At 52.4% G+C, this 19,165-nt stretch overlaps 6 protein-coding genes across 6 annotated transcripts; 5 read left to right on the top strand and 1 right to left on the bottom strand.

Moving 5' to 3' along the window:
- Positions 1 to 864: 864 nt before the first annotated feature.
- Positions 865 to 2,442, top strand: JCM6883_004277 (uncharacterized protein; the record flags this gene model as incomplete). Its single annotated transcript, XM_076633934.1, has 7 exons — positions 865 to 1,380; positions 1,488 to 1,575; positions 1,650 to 1,708; positions 1,779 to 1,891; positions 1,982 to 2,082; positions 2,141 to 2,178; positions 2,248 to 2,442. 7 exons carry the CDS (start codon positions 865 to 867, stop codon positions 2,440 to 2,442), a joined length of 1,110 nt encoding a protein of 369 aa, XP_076486097.1.
- A 296-nt stretch (positions 2,443 to 2,738) lies between these two features.
- Positions 2,739 to 4,616, bottom strand: PAC1 (Pac1p; the record flags this gene model as incomplete). The annotated part of the gene is made up of 9 exons (XM_076633933.1): positions 2,739 to 2,753; positions 2,822 to 3,111; positions 3,178 to 3,304; positions 3,368 to 3,499; positions 3,575 to 3,671; positions 3,733 to 3,910; positions 3,973 to 4,276; positions 4,347 to 4,509; positions 4,579 to 4,616. 9 exons carry the CDS (start codon positions 4,614 to 4,616, stop codon positions 2,739 to 2,741), a joined length of 1,344 nt encoding a protein of 447 aa, XP_076486096.1.
- A 759-nt stretch (positions 4,617 to 5,375) lies between these two features.
- On the top strand, positions 5,376 to 7,489 carry JCM6883_004275 (uncharacterized protein; the record flags this gene model as incomplete). Its single annotated transcript, XM_076633932.1, has 9 exons — positions 5,376 to 5,453; positions 5,537 to 5,573; positions 5,646 to 5,719; positions 5,788 to 5,997; positions 6,065 to 6,361; positions 6,417 to 6,570; positions 6,636 to 6,720; positions 6,785 to 7,013; positions 7,085 to 7,489. The coding sequence occupies 9 exons, from the start codon at positions 5,376 to 5,378 to the stop codon at positions 7,487 to 7,489; spliced, it is 1,569 nt and encodes a 522-aa protein (XP_076486095.1).
- Positions 7,490 to 7,877: 388 nt separating this feature from the next.
- Positions 7,878 to 10,018, top strand: JCM6883_004274 (uncharacterized protein; the record flags this gene model as incomplete). Its single annotated transcript, XM_076633931.1, has 12 exons — positions 7,878 to 7,922; positions 7,982 to 8,103; positions 8,167 to 8,205; positions 8,263 to 8,428; positions 8,503 to 8,685; positions 8,753 to 8,846; positions 8,911 to 9,199; positions 9,284 to 9,369; positions 9,434 to 9,519; positions 9,578 to 9,591; positions 9,664 to 9,682; positions 9,764 to 10,018. The coding sequence occupies 12 exons, from the start codon at positions 7,878 to 7,880 to the stop codon at positions 10,016 to 10,018; spliced, it is 1,398 nt and encodes a 465-aa protein (XP_076486094.1).
- A 407-nt stretch (positions 10,019 to 10,425) lies between these two features.
- Positions 10,426 to 16,989, top strand: JCM6883_004273 (uncharacterized protein; the record flags this gene model as incomplete). The annotated part of the gene is made up of 9 exons (XM_076633930.1): positions 10,426 to 10,516; positions 10,598 to 11,201; positions 11,260 to 11,686; positions 11,754 to 14,370; positions 14,443 to 15,137; positions 15,208 to 16,368; positions 16,436 to 16,687; positions 16,754 to 16,910; positions 16,976 to 16,989. The coding sequence occupies 9 exons, from the start codon at positions 10,426 to 10,428 to the stop codon at positions 16,987 to 16,989; spliced, it is 6,018 nt and encodes a 2,005-aa protein (XP_076486093.1).
- A 565-nt stretch (positions 16,990 to 17,554) lies between these two features.
- On the top strand, positions 17,555 to 19,137 carry JCM6883_004272 (PAS domain-containing GATA-type transcription factor; the record flags this gene model as incomplete). The annotated part of the gene is made up of 7 exons (XM_076633929.1): positions 17,555 to 17,645; positions 17,759 to 17,949; positions 18,060 to 18,473; positions 18,542 to 18,572; positions 18,634 to 18,899; positions 18,977 to 19,013; positions 19,076 to 19,137. The coding sequence occupies 7 exons, from the start codon at positions 17,555 to 17,557 to the stop codon at positions 19,135 to 19,137; spliced, it is 1,092 nt and encodes a 363-aa protein (XP_076486092.1).
- Between the last annotated feature and the right edge of the window lie 28 nt (positions 19,138 to 19,165).

The following is a 19,165-nucleotide window of genomic DNA, read 5'->3' as shown; positions in this document are numbered from 1 at the left end:
TGAGCCTGTACTCGAGATCTCGGCGAAGGAGACCTGAAACCCTTCATCGCGCTCGTTCCTCCTCTCCCGCTTTGCTCCACGTCGTCATCCTTTCTCTCTTTCCACCTCCCACGCTTTGCTACTGAGCGAGCAGACCTTGGATTGCGATCTTTCAAGTCTTGCAGGACACCCGCTTTGGCTCCAATTGATCACTCAACTTCAGCTCTTTTCCCGTCTCTACTCTGTTCCGACGGAACCTCTTGCTACTTCGGGAAGCGTAGGAGGTGATAGGGTATATGTCAGTGAGTCCCTCCCAGCCTCTCGCGGTCACGTTGTCCCGACAGAGTCGCTCACTCGAGGTCGAGCAGGGGATCTATCAAACGAGTTCGTACCTCTTACTTCAACCGGTATACTACGTAGGTAGCTCTATACGTCGTGGGTCCCCTGCTATGTCTTGTCTACCTCGTTTCCTGAGTTGATGAAATCGCTGTCGGGGTTTCCGCAGACGCTTTCGGATTCCAATCCTCTACTCCTCCTCTCGACCGTCAACATCCTGTTGCACTCGGCGGTTCTGGCCTCCAGATCAATCCAGCTTCGTCTCTGTCCAAAGGCTCTCGTGAGCACGAACCGAACGAAACAGTAGAAACGGAAGAGGAGGAAATGTTAAAAATGAGAAGAGCGCTCGAGCGCGCTATGAGGAGTTTTAGGTCGGAGGACTCCGAATTTGAGAACAGATGCGCTAGAGGAGAAGCAGTAGAGGGAACGCATAAAGAGACGGCGGAAGAATTGAGGAGAGGTACCGAGGAAGAGAAGGAACGAACCGACAATGTTTCGGCTGAACTTTCGATTGACCTGGGTCAGCCGACGCCGTCGACGCATTCACGAATGGAATCATCTCACGTCGACCCAATTCCAGTCTATCAAGAAGCAGAAGCAATTCCGTCCGCAGTCGATTCGAGCTCGATCCTAATCCAGTCTCTACCTCCTCTGACTCTCCCGACTACTCCTCTCCACGACAGCAACAACAGCGAGCTCCAGACCCCCGTGCGTCCATCCCCGACCGATATGGACACCCTTAAACGACGTTCCCTTGATCTCTCCCATTCCTTGAATCGACTATCTCGTCGAGCCACGGTCTGTCTCTCCACCCTCACGGCCCTTCAGCCGGCGTTCTCGTCCTCGACAGATGATCAAGCAGAAGTAGACGGGATGAGGGAGGTCGCGATCGGAGGAGAGAGGGAAGCGGCATTGATAGAGGAGGTTTTGGAGGACGAACTGAAGATCGTCGAGAAGGAAGTTGAGGAGTTTGTAGAAGGTGTCGTTGCAGCTGAGCGGGCGGAAGACCAAGAACGAGAAGAAGCCATGACAAAGCTGGGAGCAGAGCAGAAGGAAGGAAAAGAGGTTGAGTGGAGTTGGTTCCGCGATCAGAAAGGATACAAGGCGAGTCTCTCTCCCTCGTCCTCCCGTGATTGCCCGGGAGCGAAGTTTGACGAGACGATCTCCTGCAGAACTTCCACCAGGTCGAATGGACTGTCGAGCGCGGGACCAACGCTGAAGATTTTTGTCTCGCTTGTGAGGGGATGATTCGATTGGCAGGTCAGTCATCGGGCGCGCGACTCCTTTCGTGTTGTAGGAGGATACTGAAGTCACATCGGGATGATTGCCAACAGAGTATCTGACCCCGAGTTTGGCCGGATTGTGTACGAACGAAATTGGGAACGAGCTCAAGGTAAGCTCGTTATCTCAGCACTCACTTCCGCGCTTGAAGCTGACCCGAGTTCATGACCACGAGAGTACAGAAAATCCGAACGAGAACAACTGTTGAGAACGTGACGACGCTCGAAGAAATAATTCTCGTCGAGAAGAATTCGAGGAGGAAAATCGCGACCGATGCGATCAACTGGTTGTTACTGTGCGTGACCCTCTCTCTCTTCTCATCCGAGATAGTACGTCAATGCAAGACCGTAGCAGCGGAGGCTGATCCCTGTAGAGCGCTTCGTAGGATGCTCAAATTCGGAACCAGAGCCTACGGAATGAACCTGGATTCGACGGAGAAGGAAGAGCTGAGCATCAGTTTCACACGGGCATGGGACCAGGAGTACTGTGAGCTTCTTCTGCCGTCGAGAACGTTCTGTGCTGATTCTGCACTGAACTCGCGCAGGCAAATACTTCAATTTCCTCGTTCGACCTCTGTTCAAGGTGGGTAGTTCCTATCTCCCGTCGCCTCCATATCTGACTGATTCCCGCTGTACGTCCTTGCTCCCGAAGATCCTGATCAAAGCTTGTCCGTCCCGACAAACCTTCTACTCAAAGCTCGGCACTCCAGTTCGAGTCGCAGAGGAAGATTTCGGAGAGTGGTTGGGAGGCATCGAGATCGTAGCGGAAAGGTTGGAAGCGTGGGAAGAGTCGGAGAAGGAGAAGGAGAAGGAGAAGCGAGTAGAGCAGAGGAAAGGGAAGAAGTAGAATTTGTGTAGATTCTTGTTTCGCACTCCACGTTTGTTCAAATCCGACAGCTGTTGATACTTATCTGCGGGCCAGAACGAGTCACGAGCACACGCAGTCGATACTGAGTGTCACGCAGTTTATTCGGGGAGGGGAAACGCAATTTGCATGCTTGCGGCGACAACGACTGAAACGGGTACAAAGAGTTGAATAGAATAGACGAAGTTTAGACCTAAGTGAGTAAAGTGACAGTGGACCGAAAATACGAAAGAGATTAAGGTTGCGAAAGACGAAAACGAAAGAAGTAGCTGGCTGTTCTACGGTGTCCAGATCTAAGAGAACGATCTCCTTCGGTCAGTCACGCAATAACTCAAGAGATTGACGGAGGAGGTGTGCTTACTTTGACGGTCAGATCTACTGAACCAGTCGCGACGACGTTCACGAATTGAGCCGTTTCTCCTCCGCTGCTTGATGTCGTCCCATTCGTCGTCGTTGTTCCATTCGTCGCACCTCCTCCAATTCTCGCTCGACCCCATGCCATCGTCGTGACAAAGTGATCGTGGGCGTCATTCACCGTTTTCAAGCATCTCCCCGAAACGAGATCCCATGTTCGAATCGTCTTGTCGTCTGATGCTGAAATGAGGAATTTGCCAGAAGGGTGGAAGATGAGAGCTCGAACCCAGTTGTCATCTATCGAGGAGAGCGTCAATTGAGAGTGACAAAAAGAGAAGAACGTCGAGATGAGACGGGACTCACGACCAACGAGAGTTTTCAGACATTGACCACTAACAGCATCCCAGATCTTGATAGTCTTGTCTCTTGACCCTGTCGCCGCAAACAGTCCAACCGCTTTCGCTTCCGCCGCTGCTCTCCCTGTTGGCGCCTACACGAACCAGTTCGAGAATTAGCTCACCTGCTAAGTCTAAAAGCAAGCACCATGACTTACAGAGATTCCTGCCAATTCTCTGATTGCTGGATAAGAAGCGACCGGAGCAAACACGGCGACCTCAACTACGTTTTCGTGCCCTCTGAATTCAGATTTCGTTTCTCCAGTTTGTCCATCCCATATCCGCGAGGTCTACACCGCACGACCGCGAATCCAAAAGTCAGTTAGAAGATACGAGGGAAGGACAGCGGAGAGAGGGTAGATTACGTGATCTGAAGAAGAACTAATCAACTGTCGACCGTCTGAACTCGGCACGACACTTCGAACCCACTCTGTATGCCCTGTGAACGTCTTCACGCAGAAACTGTCCTCTCGCAGTCCATTAGCATCCATTCGTCTGCCACAGAAGAAGCGTTGTAGCTCACCCGCTCGAAACTTCCCAAACCTTGATTGTCCGATCTCGACTCGCACTCACGATGAAATCGTCGTTTGGTAGGAACCTTGCCGAAGAGATCGAATGATCGTGACCATATAGTGTTCTGACATTCTTCCATTCTTGAGAGGTATCCCAAATCTTCAATGTCAAATCCGATGAACACGAAACTGCGAAGCCCAACAGTCTCGAGTCAGTCCGGGCTCGTGAATGAGAAGAAGTAAAGACTTACCCAGCAGGTTCCCTTTCGAATCGAAATCGACATCCTGAACCGCTTTCGTATGACCTTTAACGGTTCTCTCAAACTCTCCCGTTTCCCAATCGTACACTTTGATACTCGAGTCTTCACTCGCACTGACAACGATATTGAACATAGGATGAAACGTCACCCTTGTAATTGGGGATCGATGGCCTGAGAGGGTGTATCGAGCGGGAGCTCGGGGAGTCCAGTCGGGAGAAGAAGCCGAGGGTCGTTTCGAGGGAGCGGTCGAGAGCTCTTCTGTCAGCTGAGAGTTCCGTGTCTCTAGTTCCATGATCTATTCGATTGGAGTGAACAGGTCATTAGCTGAGGGGACCGGAGAGAGAAAACGAAAAATGAAAACTGACTTTTTTCTGTAACCGAATCACGCTCGTCCATTTCTTCTCCAATAAACCACTCCATTTCGCTTTCGGATCTGGTTGAAACTCTGTCTGACCAGACTCCTCCTTGAACGCCGATAGAGTCGAATGAAAACCATTCGAATTCAGATAATCGAGAATGGACTTATGTCTGCTCTCTCTCCCGTTCTTCAATCAGCTGGTATCCGAGACGGGAGCCAGGATCTGAGGACGAGCTTACAGTTCTTCTTTCTGACGGTCGCTCAGTACGCTCGTCATGTTTGATCAACACCTCTCCGTCGAGCTCGCTTGTCCGTGTCTTGTCCCGTGTTCACTGTACTCAGCTACGTCGGCAAGGTCTCTGTACCTTTCAAACTTGTCGGACAGTCGTGTTTGGCGTGTTGAGAGAGGAAGGGAACTAAGGTGGAGAAGATCCGTGTCCTCCTCGCGCTGTTGCTGCTGGTTTCGTTTGAGAGTACTCGGCTGGGTATAGAGCTAGCTCGTGTTCGGTTCAACCTGAGTAGAAGCGAGGCGGACGAATAGCGGAGGAGGAACGATCGATTCTCGGTTCGCTTCATGACACTCACCCTGACTCGCCTCCAAGCTACGCCGAACAACTACAAGGACTCAGTAGACAGCTTGACGAACAGCCGGCTTTTATCTATCGCGATCTGAACATCTTGAAGCCGCTCGAACCTCCTCCTGTTTCATCAAAGCAGCTCTCGACCATCTCTCCTCGCCCACGTTAGAAGCTATAGAGCGGTATGATTCGCTAGACTAGGCGATCGGGTCACAGTACGTCCACTGTAAATGAACACCTGATCTCGAAGTTACTCGCGCGTCGTTCGCTTCGGGACGGACGGCAAGCTCGACCCCCTCGTCGAGCCCACACATCCACCGCGCTTGCCGAACTTCCCCAAGCGATTTCCTGGACCCGTGACGAGCGCACGGGGACCCGGTTCACTTCGCCCATTCCCCTTCTTTCTCATTCCCTCTCTTCTTTCTTTCCCCCTCTTCTTTCGACAACTCTCGCTCGCAATGGTCGTCGGAGACTGGTTCGGTGCTCAACATGCTTTCAACAACAACAACTTCGCTTGTTCGGCGGGCCAATCAATCGTACGTCTTGCTCCATTTTTGGGGAGAGCGCTTGGTTGAACACCGCGGACACCTCGTCTGACTCCAAGCTTCATACGAGACAGGCAGAATACTGTGCGAAAGCTCAGGACACCTGCTGCGGTACGTGTGGAATGCGTGTGCGGTGGGAATCGAGAGTCTGATTCGAATTTTCCTTTTCTTCTCGTTTTCTAGCCGTCTGTCCGAATGCTCCGATAACAGGACCCGGTACGGCCATTGTTTCCAGCTTGGGTACTTTTGTCAACCTCGTCAGTCTTTTCCTCCCCTTCTTCCACATCGCCCCTTTTCTTCCGAGCTAACCTTACACGGCGGATAGCTCTTCGTCCTGTGGTACGCCTCGGAAGCGCCCTACAACTTGGCCTACCAGATCTTAGCAACGGATGGAGCATTTTTCGGAATTCTTAACCGTCTCATTCAACCAGAATATCGCCTCTCGCAATTCCACTACGCCTTCGTCCCGCTCGCGATCATGAGTTGTATCCCACTCGCTCTAGCCGCTTGTCTGAACGACTACGCGTCTTACCATGTGAGTTCTCTTACAACTTCGCGAGGAGTTCGGGAAGGCGAAAACTGAAAGAACCCGTCACCGTCAGTCGCATACGCCAAACGCAATCGCTGCTCTTCAACATGCCAAGCTCGAGAAGAAGAAGTCGGAAGCATTAACGTTCGGAGGGCTCGACGGCGCTTCTGACTCTGAGCCTCTTCGTCGGTCTTCAACTGCTGGAAACGCCTCTACGACTCTCCACTCGCTCTCCCGTATGAATTCCCGTGCAAGTTCTCACGCTGGTTCGACTCGAAGTCTCGTTCCGCTCACCAAGGCCAAAAGCCGTCCCCAAGAAGCCGCTGATCTGATCGATGAACTCGACATTCCTCGTAAATATCTCATTCATGTTCGTCGCCTCTTTCCGCTTTTTCCGACACAATCTGACTGACCTTGCGGGATAGACGGCATGGGGATTCTTCATCGTTCACATCCTCCTCTGGCCTTGCCTCTTCTCCTTCATTTACTTCAAGAACTTCTTGTTCAATCAACCACAATGCGCCGACGAGTATCCCCTCAAGAGAGATTCCATGATTTTAGCCGGCTTGGCTTTCAGTTGTAAGTGAATCTCCTCCTTACTTCGCGTCGATGACCGTCGAGCTGACGAGTTCTCCTTTAAACAGGGTGGGTGTTTGGAGCATTCGTCTGCATCTCTTTCAGCCTGGTCATTTTTGGGGAAAACAAGCCGAGACGTGATTTACTCGAACAGTAAGTCTCCTTCCTCTGTCTCTCCCTGCGCTGAACTGCACTGATACGGAGTACGTGAGGATAGAATTGGCCTTGTCTTTCACCTGACCCAAGCGCAAGACGACGGTCATCACGTCCTTCGACCTGCATTCAACTCTCGTTCCGGGGTGAAACGTCACCTCTTTCCGAAAGTCTTACACGACAAGCACTCGTTCTTCCGATCGAAAGCGAGAGCAAGGTCAATCACGAGATGGTCGATCTCGATTGGAGTTTTTGCGATCTGGGTTACCGAGTATCTCGTCATGTATTTCCGAGTGAGCTCTCTCCCTCCCCTCTCCACACCAGTGTGAGCCTCACTGACAATCGGGCTTTACCTGTCGCAAAGGCGGTACAATCCTACGTCTTGATCGGAACGAACGGATTCGACTACGGACAGGTTGCCGCCGTCTGCGGAATCGGAATCCCCGCATTCCTCATCGTACGTGCTCAACTCGACTACAACATCTACTGGACGGAAGCGAGAAAGCTTTGGTCTGCGGAGGACCCGGAGAAAGAGAGGCAAGAACGCGAACAACGACGAATCGAGAAGGAGACGTTGGGATCGGATCATCAAGTTTATCAAGGACTCTTACCGCACTTACCGACGAGAGAACAACCGGTATCGACGATCGATGGAGTCGGAAGGAAGAATCCCAAGGAGGAGGGAGGGATCCATTCTCGAAGAAGTTCGTCAGTCGCGAGGAGCAGAGCTGGTCCAATCGAGAGGAGTACAAGTCGTTGGAGACGATAGCTGGAAGAGCTTGGGCTTGTTCAGTAGCTTGGGCGGGAGTTCAAAATCAAAGACACTTTTCTTTCCCCCCGATCTCGCCCCAACTTCGTCTCTTTTCAACCCACTGCTGCTCCTCACGGAACAACACATGCTATGCTTCTTCAAGTCTTGACCGTCAGCTGACGTGGGGGAAGTTCGAGGCGCCGGTCAATCCGCGGGCATGGACAAGCGATCCGTGCGAGGTCGTTCAGCTCGTTCCTTCTCTGTTCCCCGCTCTTTCTTCTTCACCTCACGTACCGGCCCGCTCCCACGTACCAACCCGCTCCCACGTACCAACCCGCTCCCACGTACCAACCCACATCTCACGTACCGACACAGACTTCTCGCACCAGCCCACCGTCTTGTGAAGATGTTTGGCAAGACCATAGATCCATCGTGCTACTCGGGGACCTTTGTAAGCGGTTTTCTCTTCTCCGACGATTCGACTGGACTGACTCTCACAAACATGGACAGTTTGAATACTGCGCCTCCTCGACGGCTAAAGAAACTTGTTGTGGGGTCTGTACTGTCGTACCGATTGGTTTCCCCGGCACGTTGTTAGCATGGACTTTAGGGAGTTTGTGCAACTTGCTATAGTGAGTCTCCTTACATTCGGCCAGCCGATCTAGCCTTACACTGAAACGTCGGAACTCTCATAGCGCTCTCATCTTTCGCGCCGAAGCTCCTTACAATCTCTTGTCAGTTTCCTCTCCTCTACGCTAGCGATATCGCGTGACTGACACGTCGCCTTGCAGATTCCAATTCTTGTCGGTCGACGCTGCTCTCATCTCGTTGATGCATCGTTTTTTCGACTCCACGAATCGCATCGATCTGTGGGATTACTGCTTCGTACCTCTCAGTATCTGCTCTTGCATTCCCATCGCCGTCGCGATAGCCCTCGGTCGTATCGAGGATCTACACGTGCGTTCTCCTTTTTTCTCTTCCACTTTCAGCTGCGATGCGAGACTGACGATATTCCCCCATCTGGCTCGCAGGTCATCGGCCCAGGAGCCAGCATGCAACTACGAGCTCTATCCCACAAGGCTACAGGGTTCACGGATGGAGACGAGGTCGCCGTTTACATCAAGGACCGTCTTCATAAGCTTGACGCCCAACATGACCCGGAGAAGACGGCTGGAAGAGGTCGAAGCAGGCTCGTCGGGACCCACGGCGCAACAGTAAGCTCGCTTTACACTGTCCATTTTGTGAGGGATGTCTATTCAACCGATTTCGAGCGACTTGCAGAAGGAAAGCGTTTCGCAAGGCCTTCCAGATCACGGTTCTTTCGCCGACTCGGAGCCTCCTCTTCATGCTCTTCATGAAAATGTGTTTGCGTCTCGTAAGTCGAGTCGGTTTCTGTTCTAGTTCGTCAGGCTTACGCTTTGTTGTTCTCATCGCCGCAGTTCCGCATCCTCACCTCCCTGAGGAAATCGTCTGGTTCTTCTTCGGTCACTTGGTCTTCTTCTCGATTTTCTTCACCGTCCTATACGCTTCCGTCAGCAACACGTCCCAAGCGAATTGCAACGAACAGTTCGGCCTCGACACTCACTGGCGACCCATAATGGCAAGTTTGACGGCTCTCAATCTACTCGTCGGGTACTTCTTCTGGTACTTGATGTACGAGAACGTCTACGACTACCACCATTCCGGTCACCGCTTTCATCGAGTCGCAAGGTTCTCCGGAGTTCATGCGTGAGTTCTCTCTTCCGCGCTCTGAACGAACTTATCCTTCTCCCATCCGTCGCGTCGCTCACTCTTTCTTTCGATTGAACGCAGTATCTTGAACTTCACTGGAAATGCCTCGAACGCGAAGGAACGAGACGTTACCAGAAAACAAGAGAGAATGATTCGCGTTGGCATTTGTGAGCTGATCTCATTCTACTCTTCGACCGGAGCAGCTGAGAGACTTGTATCACGCTGGAACAGGCTTCCTCGTTTACCTGATTTGGGTAGTACCTTACTTGACGGTATGGATCACCGCCGTCGAGAACTTCATGCTGTTGGGTCCGAACGTGAGTACTTCATCGCTTTCCTCACTCAATCCTCGAAGCTGACCGACCGCTTGTTCAGCCGTGGGTCTTTGAGTAAGCCCTTCCTCTGTATTTGCTTGCTATCGAAGTCTAGAGCCATGACTGACTTTCCACGCGCGATTGTAGGCAAGTCGGAGCCGCGACTGTAAGTAATGGTTTCTCTCTCTCTCGCTGGCCTGTCTATTTTGGCTGACGGACTTCTTCATGATGCTCTCGCCGTGTACAGTCCGTCTTCATCCCATTCTTGATCGTCTGGAGAGGAGTTGTGGATCGAAAATTCCAACTCATCTGCAAAAAGCAAGAAGAGCGACAGCTTTATCAAGAACGATTGGATGGAGCCGGCTCACCCATCGGTACGGATCCCACCAGTACCGGATCTGCTCCCGAAGGAGGCGTTCCTCCCACTTCCGGGAGATTGGCTTTACTGGGCGGAACTTCAAGGAGTCATCGACGTCAAATTTCGCGTTCCCGTGTAAAGTAGTGGAGGCGATAACTGTCTGGAAGAAGATAGGATAGGAGATTTCGGGAAGCGTTTGGAGGCTGCTGAAGTTCGCAATGTTCCAGTATCCTTTCAGAAAAGCTCAATTTTTTTTTTTGCGAATGCGATTTCCCCTCGAGCTTTCGAGCGCGTCTGCCGTCTCGACTAGCTGTCTTCCGTCGTAGAAGCGTTTGTCGAAATACAGGATGAAAGCTTCTGTCCGAAGTTCGCAAGTTTCGCAAAATCAAGCTTCTTCGACCTCCTTTCGCTCTCTCACTTGTCGCTATCGATAGAACAGCTCATAAGAGTTCCGGCTAGGTGTGCGACCTACGACTCGCAGGGGATCTTCTCGACCCGTCACAAACCCCCCTTTCTTCTCGATCAACTCTCTCTAGAAACTCTCGATTGCGATGGTCGCGGGGCGCACGACTCCATCAGGCAGGAAAAGGGAGTCTACAGGTGGATCTATCACGGCAGTGGCAGACTCTTCCGTTAAAGTCGGTGAGCAGCTTCCCCCTCTTCTCTCTTGCTCCCTCGATCTCGACGCGTTGTTCCTCTGAAAACTTACACCCTGTTGCTCAGTCGTTCGCATCCGACCCAATACTGGATCAGACGCTTCAAACGTTCCACATCGCTTTCAACGAATCGCCGTAACCCCGCTCAGTTCAAACAGTCTCCAGGCCGATAGTGGTCCCCCTCCTACTCCTTCTTCTTCAGCCGCCCTTTCGAAACATGCTCCCTCGAGATCAGCCTTTACGTTCGATCGCGTGATTGGTCCAGAGGAAGGTCAATCGGCGGTCTACGAATCAGCTTCTTCACTCGTCGATTCGTTTCTCGATGGCATGAACGCAACGATCCTCGCTTACGGTCAAACGAGTTCAGGAAAGAGTTACACGATGGGAACAGACCGGATCGGAGAAGAAGAGGATACGACGTTCACAGATCGACAGGGAATCACTCCTCGAGCCGTCGCAGAAGTTTTCGAAAGGATGAAGGATTCGATCGGAACTTCTACGTTCACCGCAAAAGTATCCTACGTCGAAATCTACAACGAAGACTTGATCGATCTACTCGCGGGAGACGTCGACGTGCGACCGACTGTGCAAATCAGGGAAGACAAGCAAGGGAATATCATTTGGAGCGGTTTGCGAGAAGTGAAAGTCTCGAGCGCTGCAGAGGTCATGAAGTGAGTGAAAGTCTCTTGCGCATCAGGTTGTTATCGTGGCTCAATTCCTTCTTCGCAGCCTCCTCTCGGCTGGTTCAACGCTTCGACAAACTGGAGCGACTGATATGAATGCTCAATCTTCCCGATCTCACGCCATCTTCTCTCTCACGATTACACAACGCAGATGGACTGGAATTGGCTCTCCACCACTACCTTCTTCCTCTTCTCCTTCATCTTCTCCTTCGGTCACGACCTCGCCTCAATCCCCTCGAGTTCAAAACCGACTCTCGGGCATTCCTCGAGTCACTTCGCCCACTCCCGGAGCTCGACCTTCAACCCCTTCAGGTCGACCAGGAAGTCGTTCGGGACTGAGACCGCCGAGCATGATTGGGCGCCCTTCGAGTCCTGGTCCCTTTACCGACGATTCTACCTCGACGAACGGAACCGATTCTTGGTCGGTTGTAACTTCGAAATTCCATTTTGTCGACCTCGCTGGTTCAGAAAGAGTGAGTTCTTTTGCTTGTTTTCTCGAGTCGGGAAAAATCTCACGAGACGATTTGACGGCTGGAACAGCTCAAAAGAACTTCAGCTCTCGGCGATCGTGCGAAAGAAGGCATCTCGATTAACGCTGGACTCAGTTCTCTCGGAAACGTCATCTCGGCCCTCGGAGATCCGACAAAGAAAGCGACTCATATCCCGTACCGCGATTCGAAACTCACGAGGCTCCTACAAGATTCGCTCGGAGGGAACAGCAAGACAATGATGATCGCATGCGTGTCTCCGACGGAATACAATCTCTCCGAAACCCTCTCGACGCTCAAATACGCCAACCGAGCAAGAAATATCAAGAATCGAGCCGAGATTAACGAGGTCGAAGTCGGTTGGGACGACGTCGAACACCTCCAACGAACGATCCTCAAACTACGAGCAGAGCTGTCAGTCATTAAATCGGGAGACGGCGCAGGAATGGCGTCGATCGCAGAGGAGGGAGTGCGAAGGAGTATCGATCGAGCTCCAACTCTCGACGAAGCAGAACTTCAACAAAGAATCGCTCAACTCACGACGGACCTCGTTCGTGCCGAAGCCGGAGGAGGAGGCGAGGAATCGTCCAATTCGATGTCTCGAGAACAATTCGAGCGCGCTGTCGAACCGATCGTCGAAGAATACGAAAGGTCGCTCTCGGCGTTGGAAAGTCAACTATCTCTCACTCGAGCCGCACTCGGCCACTCGGAGGACGAAATGCGGGACCTCGAGGCGAGGATAGAAGACGAAACTCGAGCCCACGATGCAAGTGCTCAACTCGTCGAGGAACTTCGGATTCGAGTCGCGAAATTGTCGGAACGAGAAGCGACGACCGAAGCCTACGTTCGAGATCTCGAGGCGAAGCTCAAGGAGGTGAACGACGCCGACGAATCGACTGGCAATGCCGTAACCGACTTGCGGAAAGAACTTTCTCGCAATCGAGAACAATCGGAAACAACGGAACTTTACATCAAAGAACTCGAGGCTCGACTCGCAAAGTCGGACGAATCAAATCACGCTCTACAAGCTCAATTGCAAGTCCTCGAACGCGACATCGAGCGAAGGGAGGAGGCGTACAAGGAGTTAGAAGGTCGACTCGCCCTTCTCGACACGAGTGGAGAACACAAGCTCTTACTCGCCGAGATCGATGAAAAAGACAAGCGACTAATCGAACTCGAGCGAGACTTGGACGAGATGAGGACGACTGCAGCTCAAGAGAAGGAGAAGCTGAGAGAGATCACCGAAAGGATGGGAGGGGAGGAGGAGGAAACGATGGAAGCCCGAGTATCAGCCGCGAAACGAAAGATTCTCACTCCTCCAGATAACCCCGCCGAAATCGACAACGACGAATTCGACCCTCTTGAACGACACGATGCCTCGACTTCAACGGCCGACTCCCTCCTCCTCGTCGCCTCACTCCAAGAGCAAATGGATCAGTTGAAAGAAGCTCACGCCGCGACCCTCGCCGAGTTGGAATCGGCAAAAGTCAAGTACGGCGACTCGCTCAAGGAAATCGAAGACCTCAACTCGCAAGTGCAAGAAGCGAAACTGGTCCCTCCTCGAGCGAATTCACCTTCTCCTCCCTCGCATAATCGATTCCCTCGCAACCTACAACTCGATCCCGATGCCGAAGCAGAGGAAGCGGAAGAAACTGACGAGGTTCAAGAGCTCTCGTCACCGCTGCAGAGTCGCAACACCTCGCCCACGACCTTACGAACCGCCGCTCGATCTCCTCAAGCTCGACGTAGTATGCCGTTGTCGCCTTCACATCGGTTGTCTTTTCTGGGTCGCGGACAGGGAGTCTTAGCCTCGCCATCGCATTCGCGCTCGGCTTCGCTCTCGCAGGAGTTGTCCGCTTACCACTTTTCCCAAATCTCCTCGCCTCCGAGTCCTCGTCCGGTCTCTCCCTCTCCGAGTTCGTCGCAAGGTCAACGCGAGAGCTTGTATGGAACGAACGAACGGAGTTATGAACAGATGAAGAACGAGGTCATGAAACTTCAGTCGGTCTTGAAGGAACGTGAAGACGAAATCTCGTTACTCGAAACGACTCTCTCACAGCTCAAATCCCCTACTTCTCCTCTTCCTCCTCCCGCTCCAACCCTCGAAACAACTTCAGACGCCGACAGTCCCTCTCCCGAATCTCAATCGAATCATCTCCCTCAGATCCTCGAGAACGGTCGTTCGACCACGCCTCCTCCCTCGGCACCTTCCGACCACGATCTCAACTTGTCGCCTCGGACCCGTGCCGCCTTCGATGCAATCAAAGCCGACCTCGCTTCAACTTCGAACGGCCTAGGATTCTCACACTTTAGCGCGACGACCGAGAACTCGGAAACGGCCAACGCTCATCGACTCGACGACCTCATGCGTTCGATGGCAAAGAAGGAGTCGTCTCACCGGGAGGCGATTGACGGACTCGAGGACAAATTATCGACTTTGCAACGTCAACATGACGAGTTGACCGTTCTCTCTCGAGATCAAGTCGTCAACATGTCATCCGAGATTGAAAAACTTCGCACCGACCTCGAAGGACGACTAGAAGCTTCGCACTTCTCGGAACAGCTCGCAACTCTAAAGTCGGACCTGGAGGCGAAGCAACTTGAGCTCGAGCGATCACGGCAGGAAGCTCAAGAGACTCTCGAGGCGGCGAAGAATGAACTTATCGCGGGTCAGTCAAAGTGGATCTTCAGGCTCTCGCCAGCTGAACTAATAGTGTCTTTCTTGGCCGTTTTTCCTTCAGAGCATCAACGATTACTCGAGTCGACTATCGCCGAGCATGCCGATGTTCTCAGCCAGCTCAAGGAGGAACACGCTGCCACTCTCGACCGTCTCGCACAAGATAGAGACGCCCGACTTCTGCAACAGCAGAGCGAGCACGAAGAAGCGATCCGAAAACTCGTCTCGTCGCACGAAGAAGTCCTCGCCTCCTCGAAAACCCAACACGATCAAGCATTGGTATCCAAGGCACAAGAGCATTCCCACGCCCTTTCGCAGCTTCAGTTCGAGCACGAACAAACGATGCAGGCGATCGGTGTCGAGATTGAACAAGCCCTCTCGTCTCGTCTTTCGGACCTCGCTGCTGCTCACTCCTCGGCTCTCGATCTCGTCAAAAGCGAGCACGACAGCCTCTTGCGATCGAGGGAAGAGGCGCACGAGAACGAGCTCGCTACATCGCAGGAGAACTTCGCCGCCGAATCAGCTTCGACCCTCGACCGGACCATCAAAGACCTCTCCTCGCGTCACGAAGCAGAGCTCGAGGAACTCAAAGCAGGTCACGAGCGACGCATCGAGGAACTCGAAAACGATCACTCGCGGAAGATGGAAGATTTGGCCGCAGAGAGGGAAACGCTTCAGAATGAACTCGAGAAGGAGCAGGAGAAGATATTGTCGGAGAAACGTCTCGCTGAAACGGGAGCATTTGAGAATGCTAAACAGGTCAGTCGAAAAATCCCGCGTGTTCTTTCTTCCGTGTTGATCCGTTCTTACTCTCTCCCCAATGATCCAGCAACGAGATTCGGCACTCGGGCAACTACGGGCAGCGATGAACGACACTCACGTCTCGGCCACCGAAAATCTCTCAAAGGAGCATACGGATCGACTCTCTTCCCTATCAGCCGAGCACGAGGCGTCGATGGACAAGATCAACTCTGAACATTCTCGCGCACTCGCGGATCAAACGACACAACACGCTTCTGCAATCTCGGACCTCGTCAAGAAACACGAAGACATCCTTCAGACGATCGTAACCGAACGAGACGAAGTTAAAATCGCTCATCAAAAAGCTCTCTCCGAATTGTCGAATCTCCGAGCTCGAGAAGCTGCCGCTCAAGCTGCTCTTTCGAATTTAACGACACAACACGACGCGGTCAACTCGAAACTCGCCGGTCTCTCGAAGCAAAACGAGGGAGTATTCGAGGGACAACAAGAGGAAATCGCCTTGTTAAATCGACGTCTCGACTCGAAATCAAGCGATGTGACTCCGAAAGCCAGCGACACGGAACTTCAGGAAGCTCTCGATGCCTTGAGTACCGTCGAAAAGGCGCTCCTCGAATCTCAGCAAGAACGAGAACGGTTGATGACTGAATTGCACCAAGTCAAAGGAGGAGTGAGCCAGGAGAAGCCCGAGTACGATTCGATCTTCAAGGACCTCGAGCAGTACCGCGCATCCGTCATCAAACTCGATTCCGAACTCGTCAAGGCTCGAAAAGAACGAGATTCCCTCTCGGCTCAACTCGCACGGGCTTCCCTCTCGTCTTCGAACAATCACTCAGTCGGACTTGGAATCCTTCCTTCTTCTTCCTCGCATCTCAACGATGCAGCCCCGAGAATGAGTTCCCCGAACGGTTCGACTCCTCCTGAACGAGCAATGTCGCCAGTGAGTGAATTCGGTCGCAACTCGCCTCGACCCGACTCTCGATTCCTCCCTCCAGCTGTTCCTCCTCCCTCGGTACCTCCTCCCGCGGCGCCGGTTCCCAGTTCTCCGCTTCCTCCTGTCCCTTCAGGCCTACCTCTCGCGCGCGCAACTCGTTCGTCGAGCTCTTCTAGCAATGGACACGGCCGGAACTCCATATCAAACGACACGATCGCGACGAGTCTTCGTTCAAACACAGATTCTCAATCGATCGATCCCCGCATTGCGAAACGTTTCGAAGAGCAAGAACTCCAGGTCCGTCTCGCATTTCCCTTCTCTCCTTCACGCCGGAACATTGGACTCATTATCTTGGTGAGAGCAGATCTCTCGTCTCATGAAGCAACTGGCTCATTGCGAAGGAGAACTCGACCAAACTCAAGGGAAATTGAGTTTCAACGCGTCTGAATTGGCTCGCCTCGAATCCGAGCATCAAGCGAACACCGACTTGATCAACACGCTTGAATCTGCGCTCAACGACTCTGAGAGGAACCTTCGGAAAACGCGAATGAACGCAAACGAGATCGTGCGGGAACGAGATCAGTATAAAGCTGAAAATGAACGACTTCGAATCGAGGTAAGTTCCGTGTCCCTTTCGTGTCGCGAGTGGACATCCGCTGATGAGGAGACACGAATGGTGTAGGCTCAAGATTCGCACACGACGAGCGAAAGCTACCGACAATCCGTGCTCGACATGGAAGAGCGACTTCAAGATCAACGGAACCGGGAAGCTCGGGCTGAACGTGCTCGTCAAGAACTCGAACTTCGCATGCAAGCAGCGAGTAAGAAACGAAGCAAATGTGAGCAAGCCACTTTCCCTGTCTCGCTGAGCTGAAACTGACCCTCTTCTCCCGTTGCTCTCCAGATAATTGCCTCTAGGCAGCCTCGTCAAGCACACTCGTTCTCGTTCTGTCTCTTCCCTGCCCGATGCCTTCCTCTCCCTCACACCGCCTTTCGTTTTTCTCCCTCACCTTTCGTTTTCGTTTTTCGTGGTCCTTTGATTCTTTCCTCTCGGGCTTTCTGCCGTCACGTCGCCGCCTTCTATGTATCTGGTCTCTGTTTCTATTCACTCTCGTCATCGCAGGTCTGTTCGTCTATTCTGAAAGTTTAGTTTGTTTCTCACGACTGTCTCGCTGCGTGCCTCGCCGGATTCGAGCGAAGCCTCGCTTACCGTACAAGACACCGCGGAGAGAAGTGGAGGTCTCAGACTGCCATTACCCTGTCTCGGAGCATCTAGCTCCTGGCTCGAGCGCAAGTAACGAATTTGTCTGATCGGTATTTTTTTCAAGCTGTCCCGAATTTTCGGTTCTACAGTCCTTTCGCTGTGTGCGGATTGTAGACATTACGCTATCAATTGCCCATTCGCAACGTTTCTGTTCAGCAGAAATCAAAATTTAGCCGGCCCGCCAATCTGAAAATTAACAGTTTCCTCTCTCACTCAACCATGTCTTCCTACTCGACACAGCAAGGCATGCAATACGCGGCATACTCACCACCGGAAGTACCTGGAGACTCCCTCAAGAGCTCACAACGGCGTGAGTTCTCCCTCTCTTTCCCCTTCCCCTTCCCCTTCTCCTCTCGCCTCCACTCATTGATCCCGCCACTGCGTCGCTCACAATCGAGCTGACCCAATATGTACTCTTCACAGCTAGTGATGCAGGTCCGAGCAAGCGAATGTCGACTCAGGGACAGCTCCATCGCAGAGAACCTTCACAGGCGGGAGCTTCAGCACCTTATCGAAAACCAGAGGGAGCTTCGTACAACGCGAAAGCTAGTAGTACCACATCATTATTCAGTACGAGGAAGAATTGGAGTGAGCATATCATTCAGGAAATGCAGGTAAGCAAGCATTTTGGATCTTTCTTCGCAATTCCGAACCTCCGACGGAGTGGGTGGAGAGACTCTCTCTGACTAGACTGTGCTGACAACCATTCTGCTGCTCTGTTTAGGATTTCATGCATGTCCTCAGTCCCAAAGGGGAATTCGTTTACGCCACTCCTTGCATTCAACAACTCGCCGGCTGGTCTTCGGAGGACCTCTTTGGACGTTCGATCTTCGAATTCATCCACCCCGACGATTCCGAAGCAGTACGAAGGGAATTTACGGAAGCGAGTAAGACGAAGGAGGCCCTTTCGCTCTACTACAGATTCAAAACTCAGGCTGGAAGTTACACTCTGTTCGAAATTTCGGGACATTGGTACTACGGTTCAGGGACGGCGGTCGCGGAAGAAGGAGATACCGTCAAGTGCTTCTTCGCGATTGCGAGGCCATATCCTTCGAAGAGCGCTGCAATGCTCGACTCTTTCCTCGAACTCAAATTCGAAAACGAGCGATTAAGGCAAGAACTTTTGGTCATGTATAAGGTTAGCTTTTTTCGACGATGTACTCGGTGGTCTAACGGTGCTGACTGCTTCCTTACACTCGTTCGTAGGACATCGAAGGAGAAACAGCCCCATCATCAGGTTCGTGTTCTTTCTCTTCCTTTCGTTCCTCGTCCTTTGCTCACGTCAGTTACGCGTCCAGCTCCTTTCCCTCCTGGAATCTACCGAGTCGAGTCGCAAGACCTCGACAAATCGAGTATCGTCGACCCTGTGACCGGCCTCGTTTCTACTCAAACTCTGATTCCTTCAACGTCCAACACGTACGGAGCCCTCGGAATCGGAATCAGTGCGAACGGGGTCAAAGGAGACGGAATGGCTGCTGAGAGGAAAAAGAAGAAACCAAAGGCGGAAGAAGGAGAATTCGTCTGCAGGGATTGCGGGACTGTCGATTCGCCCGAATGGCGAAAGGTGAGCGCTCACTTACTTTTCGCGCATCGCTAAGTTCGTCTCGTTCTGATTATCGTCGTCTCCTTCTCGCGCTGCAGGGACCCGATGGACCGAAATCGCTCTGTAACGCTTGTGGTAAGCTTACCTCAGGTTCTTCTTGGCAATCGCTTTGACTGACTTTGCCCGATTGACTGCAGGACTCCGATACGCCAAGCTCGTTTCGAAGAACAAGAAGGCTGAGGCTGCCCGTAACAAGTGAAACGATCTCCCCCAACTATATGTATCCA

This window comes from Sporobolomyces salmoneus, assembly GCF_050403485.1.
Source record: "Sporobolomyces salmoneus JCM6883 DNA, S_salmoneus_JCM6883_v1_ctg47, whole genome shotgun sequence".
In the NCBI taxonomy this organism is placed as follows: Eukaryota; Fungi; Basidiomycota; class Microbotryomycetes; order Sporidiobolales; family Sporidiobolaceae; genus Sporobolomyces; species Sporobolomyces salmoneus.
Note: the sequence above shows the minus strand (reverse complement) of the source record. Positions and strands in the feature narration are given on the sequence as shown.